The sequence below is a fragment of the Oncorhynchus mykiss genome, chromosome 17, assembly GCF_013265735.2.
Source record: "Oncorhynchus mykiss isolate Arlee chromosome 17, USDA_OmykA_1.1, whole genome shotgun sequence".
Taxonomy (NCBI): domain Eukaryota; kingdom Metazoa; phylum Chordata; class Actinopteri; order Salmoniformes; family Salmonidae; genus Oncorhynchus; species Oncorhynchus mykiss.
In genome coordinates, this window is record NC_048581.1 from 61,232,787 (window position 1) to 61,246,657 (window position 13,871).

Consider the following 13,871-nt stretch of genomic DNA (forward strand, 5'->3'; position numbering starts at 1 on the left):
GATTGACATGCCTGTTAAGCTGCAACTTGAAAGGGAGCGCCTGGCAGGCAGATTCACTCGGCGAAAGGAAGAGGGAGAGATCAATTGCAATGTTGAGGCCTGATGAGGAGGGATGATGGGGTACTCAGGAGTCCAGGCTTCACTTGGCTGCCTGTTTACATTTATCCACTAATGGAGCATATTTTTAACCCCTGCCTTTTTTTGTTCTGTGTGCAGGTGCGGGAGAGTCGGGGAAGAGCACTATTGTGAAACAGATGAAGTAAGTCGAGCTGCCTGCCTGGCTTCCTGACTCCTCATTGTTTTAGTTGTTTTGCTGCTGTTCCCGTCAAGCATGAGCAATTAACCCAATATTGTAACCAGACTCTGTCATTATCAACACAAGCAGACCGGGACAGTACATTCTTAAGCTAGGTTCCTGGAATTCTCTATGCATCTTTCTCCCAGAATCCATGTCCTCATGCTATAATCTATACGGAACATATTACTTCCTATACCTACAGTCTGAAGCCTGTTTCTTTCTCAGCTGTTACATTCGTATGGGTTAGAGGCCTCCCTGGGAATGGACAGCCCTGTACGCGCACACGCAGGCAGCTGTATCTTCCCCCACACATCAGCAGACCTATGGACTGAGTTTTTCTCACAATTATTAAGGCATTAACTCCCTGCTAACTGATATTCCAAGCAGACAGTAGAGTATGCAGTTAGCTTAAGTCTACGTTTTACAGGATGCTTGCTCCCTGTTAGACAGGCTGGATCATTTAGAACATATGGAGAGGAGACCGGTTAATAGCCTGGTAGCAGATCTGGACCTGTATGTTCTGTAGCACATCGCGACTTAGATTTTTGTTATCATGCCAAACTGGCTGGGTGTATTATAATATACCCCCTTCACCTGTCCTTGACCCGTGCAGGTTTTTACAGGAGCAGCTCTGGGGTCACTGTTGTCTCTGTATAGTGCCAAAATCTCACAAGTGAACACACTTTAACCCTCAATTCTTCTCACGGACATTCATGAACACATACACAGACGTCACTGCTGTTGTAATAGATGTGTAAACACTTTGTGAAAACAGTCCTGATGAAATCTCTTTCTACATTGCCCCTTAGAAAGTACCTTATTTTGACTTGAATATGATTGCAGTTGTGTTATGCTTAAATAACTTCAGGGCTCCACTTACAAGGACAAGTCTTCAAGATTTACACATTTTACTTCGATTTCAGGATATAAATCTTCCGTGGTTCTCCTTGACTATTATAATTATTAATTTGCAATATCATCCGGTTCTTGGAAAATGTCTGTGTCTGCATGTCATCTTAATGAGATGTTTTTGGGAATGACATTTTTGTTAAATTGAACATGACTAAATCTCCCTGGCCTACATCCAACCTCCCAGCCAACATGGCTCTGAGATAAGATTGACTATATTTGTTTCAATTGAAGTTGAGAAGAAACGCTTCTGTGGGCTCATTCTGTAAGTCTGTTTTGGCCTTCTTCCTAGTGGGCTCCCTTGTATTATAATGAGGTTCGATTGAGAACGCCTCACAGCCAATCAGCATCCATCTGGTATTCGCAGTGCCTCTCACTCTCCCAGAGGGCATTGTTGTGAATAGACAGAAACATATATTTGTTTCATGCATACCCTAGGGGCTCCTGTCTTGGCCTGGCCACTTTTTCACTGTCAACATTTTTTTTCGTTCTTCTTCCATACTGTAGTCAATATTTGTTTTAGTTTTAGTGTTCTCCAGCTGCCTGGTTCTCAGCAGAGACCTGAGCTGCCTCCAAAGCCTCAAACCAGTAATGTCTGTCTGGACTTAAGCATGCTTAGTACCGTAATCTGTATAATGCAACCAATTATTAATATGCTAACTGTGCCTTCTGATGGACAAACATGGAGATGTTAACACTGACATTGTGATTAAGAAAGATATCGATTTTTAGTGACACCTGGGTTGTTATATTTAAGAGCTGTGCTTGCATGTGCAAGTGTGTCTGTGCATGTGTTTGAGTGACCCAACTCGCTCTTTTTTTTCCTGTGCCTGTCAGGATCATCCATGAGGATGGCTACTCAGAAGAGGAGTGTAAGCAGTACAGAGCTGTGGTCTACAGCAACACAATTCAGTCCATCATGGCCATCATCAAGGCCATGGCCAACCTCAAGATCGACTACGAAGACGCAGCCAGAGCGGTAACACACACACACACACACACACACACACACACACACACACACACACACACACACACACACAGTGTCTGAGTCCATCCATCAGAGCTGCCACTGTTCTCTCTTCATACACCCTACTGCTGCTCCAAAGGTCAGCCAGACCTTGAACTGCTCCCACTCTTCTCAGAACACCAACTTCTCCTCTCTGTCCCTCTCATCTAATTAAAGTTTGTTGGTTGCTACACGTATTTGCAGATATCGCAGGTGAAGCGAAATGCTTGTGTTTCTAGCTCCAGCAGTGCAGTAATCATTTTTTTAACAAAACAATTGCACATAATCCAGAAAGAAATACAGTACCAGTCAAAAGTTTGAAAATACCTACTCGTTCAAGGGTTTTTCTTTATTTTTACTATGTTCAACATTGTAGAATAATAGTGAAGTCATCAAAACTATGAAATGACATACATAATCATGAAGTAACCAAATAGTAGCCACACTTTGCCTTGATGACAGCTTTGCACACGCTTGGCTTTTCTCAACCAGCTTCACCTGGAATGCTTTTCCAACAGTCTTGAAGGAGTTCCTACATATGCTGAGCAATTTTTAGCTGCTTTTCCTTCGCTCTCCTTCACTCTGCGGTCCAACTCCTCCCAAACCATATCAAATGGGTTGAGGTCAGGTGATTTGTGGAGGCAGGGTCATCTGAAGCAGCACTCCATCACTCACCCTCTTGGTCAAATAGCCCTAACACAGCCTCGAGGTGTGTTGGGTCATTGTCCTGTTGAAAAACAATATATGCAGATTTTCAGCAGCAGGGACTAGGATACTAGTCAGGATCAAGGAAAAGATGAACAGAGCAAGGTACAGAAGGATCCTTGATGAAAACCTGCTCCAGAGCACTCAGGACCTCAGACCGCAGTTAACCCACTATTCCTAGGCCATCATTGTAAATAAGAATTTGTTCTTAACTGACTTGTCTAGTAAAATAAAAAATAGAAAGAGGCTATATATGTATGTGTGTATATATAATTGTGTGTATGGACAGTATAGGAATAGAAAAGGTGTGTACAGCAGTGGTTATATCGGATGAGCCTTGACTAGAATACAGTATATACATATAAAGTGGGTAAAACAGTATGTAAACATTAGGTCATTGAACACTGGTCACTTTAATATGTGTTTATAGTCTCTAAGGTGCAGGGTAACCGGCTAGTAACAGTGACTAAAGTTCAGGGACAGGGTACTGGGCGGAGGCCTGCTAGTGTTGACTTTTTAACAGTCCGATGGCCTGGAGATGGATGTTTATCACACTCTCGGTTCCAGCTTTGATGCACATGTCTCTAGTCCAGCTCTAGTCTGTCTGAAGTGAGACCGGGGGAATTATCTGGCTCAAGTACCAATAGCCCCTACCTAGACAGTTGAGAGTTTTGAGTAGTATAGCGTCCCAGAATGTTGTTTGAAGGAGTGCCGTAAAGTGACGTTCCATGTTTACTCAGTCCTGCTGCCCGTGTATGTGTCACTAGATTAGAGAGAGCACTGCTGAGCTGCCTGTCTGGCCAGTGGGCACTACTGAGAGAGATGACATAGCAATACAAAATAATCCATGTGTTCTTAGTGAGAGACAATTTATTCATGCCTCCTATGTTTCTCCCAATTATGATTTACAGATCCTCTCTATGCAGATAGGAATCTTATGAAAGATTTGCCTGTCCTTTTTATTACCAAACTATCAGAAGTATTAATAGCAGAGCTATTTGTCCACTCTAAAATGTCCAGTATTTGATTTAATCAAGTGTTGAGATAAAGACCTTATTGTGTACCACTTGCGAGTGGAGATGAGGTATGGAGAGAGCAGGGTGTTCCCCCACTCTTATGTGTCAGAGTTGGTTTATTAGAGGTAGCTAGCTCTGCAAGACATATTACTGCTACAAATCTCTGCAAGTCTGGCAGTGTGTCTTGAATTAATTTACCTTCTTAAATACATTTCTCTCCTCCAACCCCATAACCACAGCTGCCTAGAGAGCCTCAAATAGCCTGTTTCACAGATTTAAGTCAAATAGGCAGATTTTTCACATAGCCTGAGGGGATGCGATCAACAGAGAAAGATGTTTTACAAGTCTCTACTCAACGTGAATGAGGGAGAGGTAGGTGGTACATTAAAGTAATCTCGTTTATGTAGTTTTATATAATGAGTTGCCAATGTTGAGTCGTAAATACGTCATTAGTGACAGTAAATGGTGACGCGAGAGAGACCAGAATTCTGAACTCATTATGTTGATCAGGTTCACTGTCACATCCACTGATAGACTGTCCCCTCAGGCCCTCGTTTACATAACACACACCTCTCTCGCCATATTACTGAACCTGATCAACATAATGAGTTCAGAATGATGATGTAAATATTCTTGCACAATGAGCTTTGTGGATTAAGCTGTTCTACAAGCAGAGTCATTTTATTTAGATGTATGGCTCTAGATTCAATGACGCTTGCAGAGGAAGTGCTCACTCACGTAGCTAGAACTGTTCCAAAATCTGGACTGAGGGACGTTGCTTAAGATTGCTTTGTGAAGGAATATATTTAGATTTATTATAGGAAGTGTTGCCATACTTTTTTCTTTTTTTTTTCATTTAGGTGAATAGTTGCTCTGTCTCTGAAGATAGTTGTTGATAAAGAGCTTTACATTGCATGGGGTAACGCATCTCCTTCACTACCGATGTGCAGCAGCCACACTGAAATGGAGTAGGAATGGGCTGTAGGCTTATTTCCTGTCTCAGACCCATCTGTAAGCGCGTGCACACACACACACACACTACAGCTTGCTCATCTATTCTTGCTCCCTGTGAGTGTGTAGTGCTGGAGAGGACAGGGCTCTCTCGCTAGTTCCCCACTACTGTTATATCAGCTGTATTCACTGCTGCAGCGGCTAACTCTGCCATGCTAACTTCCTCGACAAAGCAGCTCTTCAGGGGAATCTGTAAGAGGGAGTGCTTTTTCAAATGTAATGGTGTGTTACTCTCTCGGGCCTGATGGTTTGGTTTACAACATGTTCTTTAGATTGCCTGTTAAAAGTCGTTGACTTAACGTAACAACACGTATCTGCCTTCGTTTTGATTTGACCCACTTAGTGTTCCGAAACTACAGTAACTTTCCCCAGGTTTTCCAGAAATCCCTGGTTGGAGGAATCATGTAATCCAGTGGGAATAAGCAAAAAAAAACGCACTATTTTTTTTTCTCTCTCACTGCACACCTTAAGGGCCCTCGAAGGGAGGAAGTGGGCTATTGTACATCCTCCTTCAGTCCCCATAAAACTCCTCTATCACATATGTAAATTACAATACACTGACTCAAGGTCACATTTCCTGTGACCCACTTTAGAGAGGCCTAGAGATCACCTGGTGTGAGGAGTTGTTTTGATTCCTCTTCTAATCACTCCCTTCACTTATTAACCAGTCCTGTGGCTGGCAGAGGGCTGGACTGGGTGAGACTGGGCAGACAGGTTAACCAGTTGTATGGAGCTCAGGCGCACACACCTATTCCCAGTCAAACAGCTTCAGGAGGCCGGAGTTTTCCCTGGAAAGCATTGAGGCACAGAGGGAGGGTTAAGAGGGGTGTGTGGGCGGTGCGCTAAACTTATGTGGGAGCTGTGTAATCAGCCCTTTTCATGCTCTGTGTGTGAGTGCGTTTTTACGTGTGTTTGTGCGTGCAACGGCGTAGGCCAATGCTAGGGGAGAGCCCTCCACCCCATTGTGTGTGTAAATCAGGGCTGAGACCTGGCTGTGTCTAATATAGGTATTATTACCTGTGTCCATCCTGTTTTAATGGACCCTTCTATAGGGGTGCTCTCCCCGGTGACTACTCTTTATGGCTGGTTAGAACACGTGTGTTTGTGTGTGTGCGCAGAGAGAGCTATGAGTCAGTGAGGACAGTCGCTCCAGTGAAATTGGATGATTACTGTGTTTAATGGTTTTTCAGTATCTAGTCTCCTTCAGTCTTATTGACCTTGTGAGACCTGGGCCGGTTTCCCAAAGCATCTTAGAGTTAATCTTCTGTTAACTGTCTGCGTTACCACTGCCATGTTTATTAACGTTGATAAGATGTCAGAGAGTCTGTTCCACTTGGTCTGACTCGTTTCTAACCCTGTGTCTGTCTGTCTGTCTCCCCCCTCCAGGATGATGCCCGCCAGCTGTTTGCCCTCTCGGGGGCTGCTGAGGAGCAGGGCATCCTGCCAGATGACCTGTCCAATGCCATGCACCGGCTGTGGGCCGACGGAGGGGTGCAGGGCTGCTTCACCCGCGCCCGCGAGTACCAGCTCAACGACTCTGCTGCCTAGTGAGTAACGACCACCACCACTCTGCTCACTTGTGCCAGGCTCATAGTCTACTTTGTCATTGGCCTCATCTCTGTCACTGCTGGGTCTCTATCTATCCTTGATCGCACACCTTTTTGAGGTTTGTTTAAATAGGCCGAACTGTGATATTACTGGATTTACCTTCTGAATCTGAGGGCAAAGAGTTTTGGAGAAGCAGCACAGTAAATCTGCAGGTTCTGATACTGATGGCTTCACAGCACAGTGACCCCTAACTCCCCCCTTCCATCCCTCCCTCAGTCTCCCATCGATATCATATAAGGGGATTAAAAGATCAAGGCAGCGCGCTCAACGTGTTGTCGCTTCGTTGAGAAACCAATTGCTTTTCAAATGGGGGTTTGCACAGCTCTGAACTTCCAGGAATTTTCCCATGCCTAATTTCCCTCGAATCAATTTCTGAAGAGAGGACCAGTTCCTGAGATAATAGATTGGATCAATCCACTTGATGGAAGTAAAGAAAGAACCAACATGTTTAGAAACTGATGACTCATGTTTGTTTTAGAGAGCAGTTTACAGAGAACAGTATGTACCTTAACTGTAATGTGATCAATGTTTTAGCACTTGTCTTGCACAGTACCCTGCACAGTACCCTGCACAGTACCTGCACAGTACCCTGCACTCCAATATGTTTTATATGTTGTCAGCCACCCATGCTAGTAGAGCTGTCCTGTCCTGTCATGTCCTGTCCCGCTGTGTGTGGGAACGTCCCTGAATAGCAGCAAGAGCTCTGAAGTCAGGGTGGACGACTGTGGTTTCACAGTGACTGCTCACATACTGTATGCAGTCACTCCCCCTCTCCCACTTTCCCTCGCTCCTTCCTCCTCTCTGCTTGTCATGAGGCAGCCATCAGGAAAATGTAGCTTTGAATGAGGAAGTCTCTGGGGTTTCCAGGGATTGCTGGCCGTTTGCCTGGCTAGTTACAGGCCATGTTATGCCTGGTTGAGGCCTTTAGACGAGGGCTATTAAAATCCTGGCTCCATGTCCACAGTACTGCTGCTTTTCTTTTCTACGGTACCAGACTCTTGATTGATGTCATTGATTGGCCAGAGAGATCACTCACCTGGTGTTCCAGGCCTGAATCAGTCCCTGAAACCAGAAGTGTGATTTACCTCTGGGCCCAGATTTGCATGGCAATGCTTTAAAGTTTTCTTTTCAAGGTTCTATGCTCTTGTTCTCACAGCGATCAGTTAACAGGTGCCACAGTGTAAAGCTACAGTATGCTAGTGTCCCAGGTTAGTCCTTTATAGATAATCCCTTTGTACCTAATCCTCTATGTAGAACAACACGTCTCCTGTCACTTCCCGTATGGGTTTATTCATGCTTCTGTGTGACCACAGCACAGCCGGCCTGTAATACCAGCAACTATATGCCCTCACTCGAGCCTCTCCACAGAGCCACTCCTTAACTCGGAGGCCTTTAAGTCCTTTAACTGAGGAGTCGTTCCATGTCATATCAGATTGTTCTGAAATTGTTTCTGTAGTTCCAAACAGGTAAGATTGGCATTCCTGAAACATTATTTTGTTTGAATGTAATTTTCTCAGGGAAATTAAGCTAATTGATTGCACCCAAATTGGCCATTTTAATTTATAGGATTCAGATAAAGTCTGATAAATCTAGTACCCGATATCTATTTTGGACCAAACTTCTTCATACCATTATAAGAATATTTAGAAGATAAATGCACAACGCAGAGGACGAGAGGTCAATAGAGTACTAAAGGTCAAGAGGACTAAATGTCAAGAGGTACTAATGATCAATGGAAATAGTGTTTTTTCTGTAATAGGGGATTAATGATCTATGGGTCAGAGACATGGGAGGAATTTCAGTCTGGGACTCATAGCTACATTGCAAGCTCTCATTGGTTCAAATTGTTTATACATTGTGCCTGAAGTAGGGTACTTGTTTTCTGACCATTGGCCCAGTTTTATTGCAAGGAATTCCAATTGGTCAACCACAGGCTAGTGCTGGGTTATAGAACTACATCCTGTCCCTTTGTTCTGTGGAGAGAATCACTGTGGATAGAATCACTGAGGACAGGGGAGAATGAACATTTACCTCTCAGTATAACATACAGTGGGGCAAAAAAGTATTTAGTCATCCACCAATTGTGCAAGTTCTCCCACTTAAAAAGATGAGATGCCTGTAATTTTCATCATAGGTACACTTCAACTATGACAGACAAAATGAGAGAAAAAATCCAGAAAATCACATTGTAGGATTTTTTATGAATGTATTTGCAAATTATGGTGGAAAATAAGTATTTGGTCAATAACAAAAGTTTATCTCAATACTTTGTCATTGCCAACAATGGGTATATAACAGAGGTCAAACGTTTTCTGTAAGTCTTCAAGGATTTATCACACTGTTGCTGGTATTTTGGCCCATTCCTCCATACAGATCTCCTCTAGAGCAGTGATGTTTTGGGCCTGATACATGGCCCCATTCATTCTTTCCTTTACACGGATCAGTCGTCCAGGTCCCTTTGCAGGAAAACAGCCCCAAAGCATGATGTTTCCACCCCCATGCTTCACAGTAGGTATGGTGTTCTTTGGATGCAACTCAGCATTCTTTGTCCTCCAAACACGACGAGTTGAGTTTTTACCAAAAAGTTATATTTTGGTTTCATCTGACCATATGACATTCTCCCAATCTTCTTCTGGATCATCCAAATGCTCTCTAGCAAACTTCAGACGGGCCTGGACATGTACTGGCTTAAGCAGGGGGACACGTCTGGCACTGCAGGATTTGAGTCCCTGGCGGCGTAGTGTGTTACTGATGGTAGGCTTTGTTACTTTGGTCCCAGCTCTCTGCAGGTCATTCACTAGGTCCCCCCGTGTGGTTCTGGGATTTTTGCTCACTGTTCTTGTGATCATTTTGAGATGGAGCCCCAGATCAAGGGAGATTATCAGTGGTCTTGTATGTCTTCCATTTCCTAATAATTGCTCCCACAGTTGATTTCTTCAAACCAAGCTGCTTACCTATTGCAGATTCAGTCTTCCCAGCCTGGTGCAGGTCTACAATTTCAATAACAAGTTCACAGGTGCCATTAATACAGGTAATGAGTGGAGGACAGAGGAGCCTCTTAAAGAAGAAGTTACAGGTCTGTGAGGGCCAGAAATCTTGCTTGTTTGTAGGTGACCAAATACTTATTTTCCACCATAATTTGCAAATAAAGTCATTAAAAATCCTACAATGTGATTTTCTGGATTTTTTTTCTTCTCATTTTTGTCTGTCATAGTTGAAGTGTACCTATGATGAAAATTACAGGCCTCATCCTTTTAAGTGGGAGAACTTGCACAATTGGTGGCTGACTAAATACTTTTTTGCCCCACTGTATATGATTAAACCTATTTTTCTTCCCCTTATTTGCTTTGGAGTCTGTTATTGAAGAGTAACATCAACTGCTAACACCATTGAGTAAGACGTGGAATCTCCCAAAAATATCAAAGCCACCCAATAGACCTCCATGACAATCCCACCCCAACAACCAGTATACACTAACAGTTCTCTAAGTAGTATGAAGCTGCGACTTGGAGTATTGCTTCTTCATACTATGTAATGTATTCCCTGTGAATCTTGAGATGTTTTTTCCCCCCTGTTCAGAGAAATTAGGTCATTGAAGTAGTTTGCATTATTAACCATGAAGTAGTGTGAAAATACCAGGTTCTGACCGCTAGATGCCGTCGACACTCTTTTATCCTTTTTGCTGGTCTCTTGTATTTATTGAATAGATCACCCTGATTTTCTTTGCAACTTTGGGTAGAAAGCCAATAGGTTTGGGTTATGATGAAAATAAATTGTGTAGTCATCCTCACAATTCAAGCCAGTCCTCCATGAAAGCAAATCAGTTCGTTGTAATCTGTGTCCAGGAAATGGAACCTTTGTGTGTGATTTATTCCCGTAAAAAATATTTTGTGACCCAATTACGGTCTTGTCACATCGCTGCAATTCCTCAACGGGCTCGGGAAAGGCGTAGGTCGGGTCATGCGTCTTCCCGAAACATGACCCGCCTAACCGCTCTTCTTAACAACCGCCAGCTGCACCAATGTGTTGGAGGAAACACTGTTCGACTGATGGCCGAAGACAGCCTGCAGGCGCCCGGCCCGCCACAAGCAGTCGCTAGAATGCAATGAGCCAAGTAAAGCCCCCCGGCCAAACCCTTCCCTAACAAAATAATGTTACAGAAATGCTAATCATATCTGTTACTAACTACAGGAATGATTTCAGAACCATCTGAGATGGTGGGTGTCAATCCTCTTTCTTGTGCTTTTTGAGGTGGAACGACCCTGCGTCAAGGTCATGCTCCGTCTGTGTAATGTAGTGCTACGGTGATAGTCTAATGAAGAAAAAACGCACAGTAATGCTGCAAGGCTCTCTCCTCAGTGCTGCTGCCGTGTGGTATAGGTGAGAAGCCCTTATCACCAGGGCACACAGGACCCTTCATTCTCTCTATATGGAAATGTAGAGAACACAATACATCCCCTATTCCTGTTACACTCACCGTCCATGTGCCTGGAATACCACTTGCTCATCTATTCCCACCTGCAGCAGAGAGTGCTGTATTTGTTCTCAAGGCAGTCCATTAGACACAAGGCCTATTGGTGAGATTGTGTAGCGCCAAGGAAATGGGCTCTAAAAGGCATGACAGGATGGTGTTTCACAAAATGATTGCCTGGCAGCCAACTAAATATTGAACGAGTAGCAGGAGCGATATTGATCTCACCCACTTTTGTATTACGAAGTCGAATACTATTTTTCAAAATTCTCTCTTGCCCTGCTCTTATTAAAAACTCTGGCTTTTGGTAAGCGTTTTGTTGCGATGGCCCCAGAGATTTTGGGGAGGAGGTGGCAGTGACGAGGATTTATGTTATTTCATCAGGGCTCTCCAGAGCACTGTGACTGCTTTACTTAGAGATGCTTATTGTGTGCTCCAACAATATCAGCCTCCAGACTGTCATATATCTCAGAGCACTGGGAGATTCCTTATCAGCTCTCAGCTACACCTCTCAGCAGGCTAGAATCAGCTCTACAGCTCCACTACTGTAACTCACCTGCTCTCCGAAGGTCAAATCCCAGAGCAAATTAATGTAAGTACAGTGCCTTGCGAAAGTATTCGGCCCCCTTGAACTTTGCGACCTTTTGCCACATTTCAGGCTTCAAACATAAAGATATCAAACTGTATTTTTTTTGTGAAGAATCAACAAGTGGGACACAATCATGAAGTGGAACGACATTTATTGGATATTTCAAACTTTTTTAACAGATCAAAAACTGAAAAAGTGGGCGTGCAAAATTATTCAGCCCCCTTAAGTTAATACTTTGTAGCGCCACCTTTTGCTGCGATTACAGCTGTAAGTCGCTTGGGGTATGTCTCTATCAGTTTTGCACATCGAGAGACTGAATTTTTTTCCCATTCCTCCTTGCAAAACAGCTCGAGCTCAGTGAGGTTGGATGGAGAGCATTTGTGAACAGCAGTTTTCAGTTCTTTCCACAGATTCTCGATTGGATTCAGGTCTGGACTTTGACTTGGCCATTCTAACAGCTGGATATGTTTATTTTTGAACCATTCCATTGTAGATTTTGCTTTATGTTTTGGATCATTGTCTTGTTGGAAGACAAATCTCCGTCCCAGTCTCAGGTCTTTTGCAGACTCCATCAGGTTTTCTTCCAGAATGGTCCTGTGTTTGGCTCCATCCATCTTCCCATCAATTTTAACCATCTTCCCTGTCCCTGCTGAAGAAAAGCAGGCCCAAACCATGATGCTGCCACCACCATGTTTGACAGTGGGGATGGTGTGTTCAGTGTGATGAGCTGTGTTGCTTTTACGCCAAACATAACGTTTTGCATTGTTGCCAAAAAGTTCAATTTAGGTTTCATCTGACCAGAGCACCTTCTTCCACATGTTTTGGTGTGTCTCCCAGGTGGCTTGTGGCAAACTTTAAACAACACTTTTTATGGATATCTTTAAGAAATGGCTTTCTTCTTGCCACTCTTCCATAAAGGCCAGATTTGTGCAATATACGACTGATTGTTGTCCTATGGACAGAGTCTCCCACCTCAGCTGTAGATCTCTGCAGTTCATCCAGAGTGATCATGGGCCTCTTGGCTGCATCTCTGATCAGTCTTCTCCTTGTATGAGCTGAAAGTTTAGAGGGACGGCCAGGTCTTGGTAGATTTGCAGTGGTCTGATACTCCTTCCATTTCAATATTATCGCTTGCACAGTGCTCCTTGGGATGTTTAAAGCTTGGGAAATCTTTTTGTATCCAAATCCGGCGTTAAACTTCTTCACAACAGTATCTCGGACCTGCCTGGTGTGTTCCTTGTTCTTCATGATGCTCTCTGTGCTTTTAACGGACCTCTGAGACTATCACAGTGCAGGTGCATTTATACAGAGACTTGATTACACACAGGTGGATTGTATTTATCATCATTAGTCATTTAGGTCAACATTGGATCATTCAGAGATCCTCACTGAACTTCTGGAGAGAGTTTGCTACACTGAAAGTAAAGGGGCTGAATAATTTTGCACGCCCAATTTTTCAGTTTTTGATTTGTTAAAAAAGTTTGAAATATCCAATAAATGTCGTTCCACTTCATGATTGTGTCCCACTTGTTGTTGATTCTTCACAAAAAAATACAGTTTGATATCTTTATGTTTGAAGCCTGAAATGTGGCAAAAGGTCGCAAAGTTCAAGGGGGCCGAATACTTTCGCAAGGCACTGTATATAGCTGATAACCACACGTTTAACCAGTGCGTGTTTAACCAGTGCGTGGAGATGGGGGTTTGTAACTGTAAGCCCACAGCATTCAATTAAGCTCTGGATACTAGTAATCAAAATCTCAAATCAAGTAATGTTTCAGTATGTGAATTGCAGACAACTAATTAGGCCTTTCTCTGTGGGGCATGCTGTTTGAAGAACTCTAATCAGGGACAGTGGTTTGTGATGAAGAAATGAGTGTGTGTGGAGAACACTTAAATATATGCACAGACTTGGCTTAGGCAGGATTACAGGCAGCAAATGCGAACAGTTCTGTAAAGTACTTAAGTAAAAATGGTTTCATGTACTAAAGTAGTTTTTTTGGGGTTGTACTTTACTATTTATATTTTTGACAACCTTGTACTTTTAGGGCCTGTGTACGTTACTGCCCGCACCATGCGGTGAAACACCGCTTACCTTTCATTTTCAATGGAAGGAAAACGGTGAGAAGCAGAGTGGGCGGGTGACTGTTGGGCGGCGCGAACGTGGCGTGGGAGGCAGTGAGAAAGTTAAGCATTTCCCAACTTCATGCAAATCACCTGCGGCGACCGCTGGGCGATGACCAATCATATCGAGTTAA

The 13,871-nt window shown here is 43.5% G+C and overlaps 1 protein-coding gene across 1 annotated transcript in view; it reads left to right on the plus strand.

Moving 5' to 3' along the window:
- Positions 1-13,871, plus strand: part of LOC110494281 (guanine nucleotide-binding protein G(i) subunit alpha-2) — a 111,858-nt gene that overhangs the window by 87,276 nt on the left and 10,711 nt on the right. Inside the window, exons 3-5 of the mRNA XM_021569224.2 lie at positions 217-259; positions 2,045-2,186; positions 6,335-6,495. Coding sequence (XP_021424899.1) covers positions 217-259; positions 2,045-2,186; positions 6,335-6,495 — 346 coding nt within the window. The remainder of the gene's footprint in view (positions 1-216; positions 260-2,044; positions 2,187-6,334; positions 6,496-13,871) is intronic.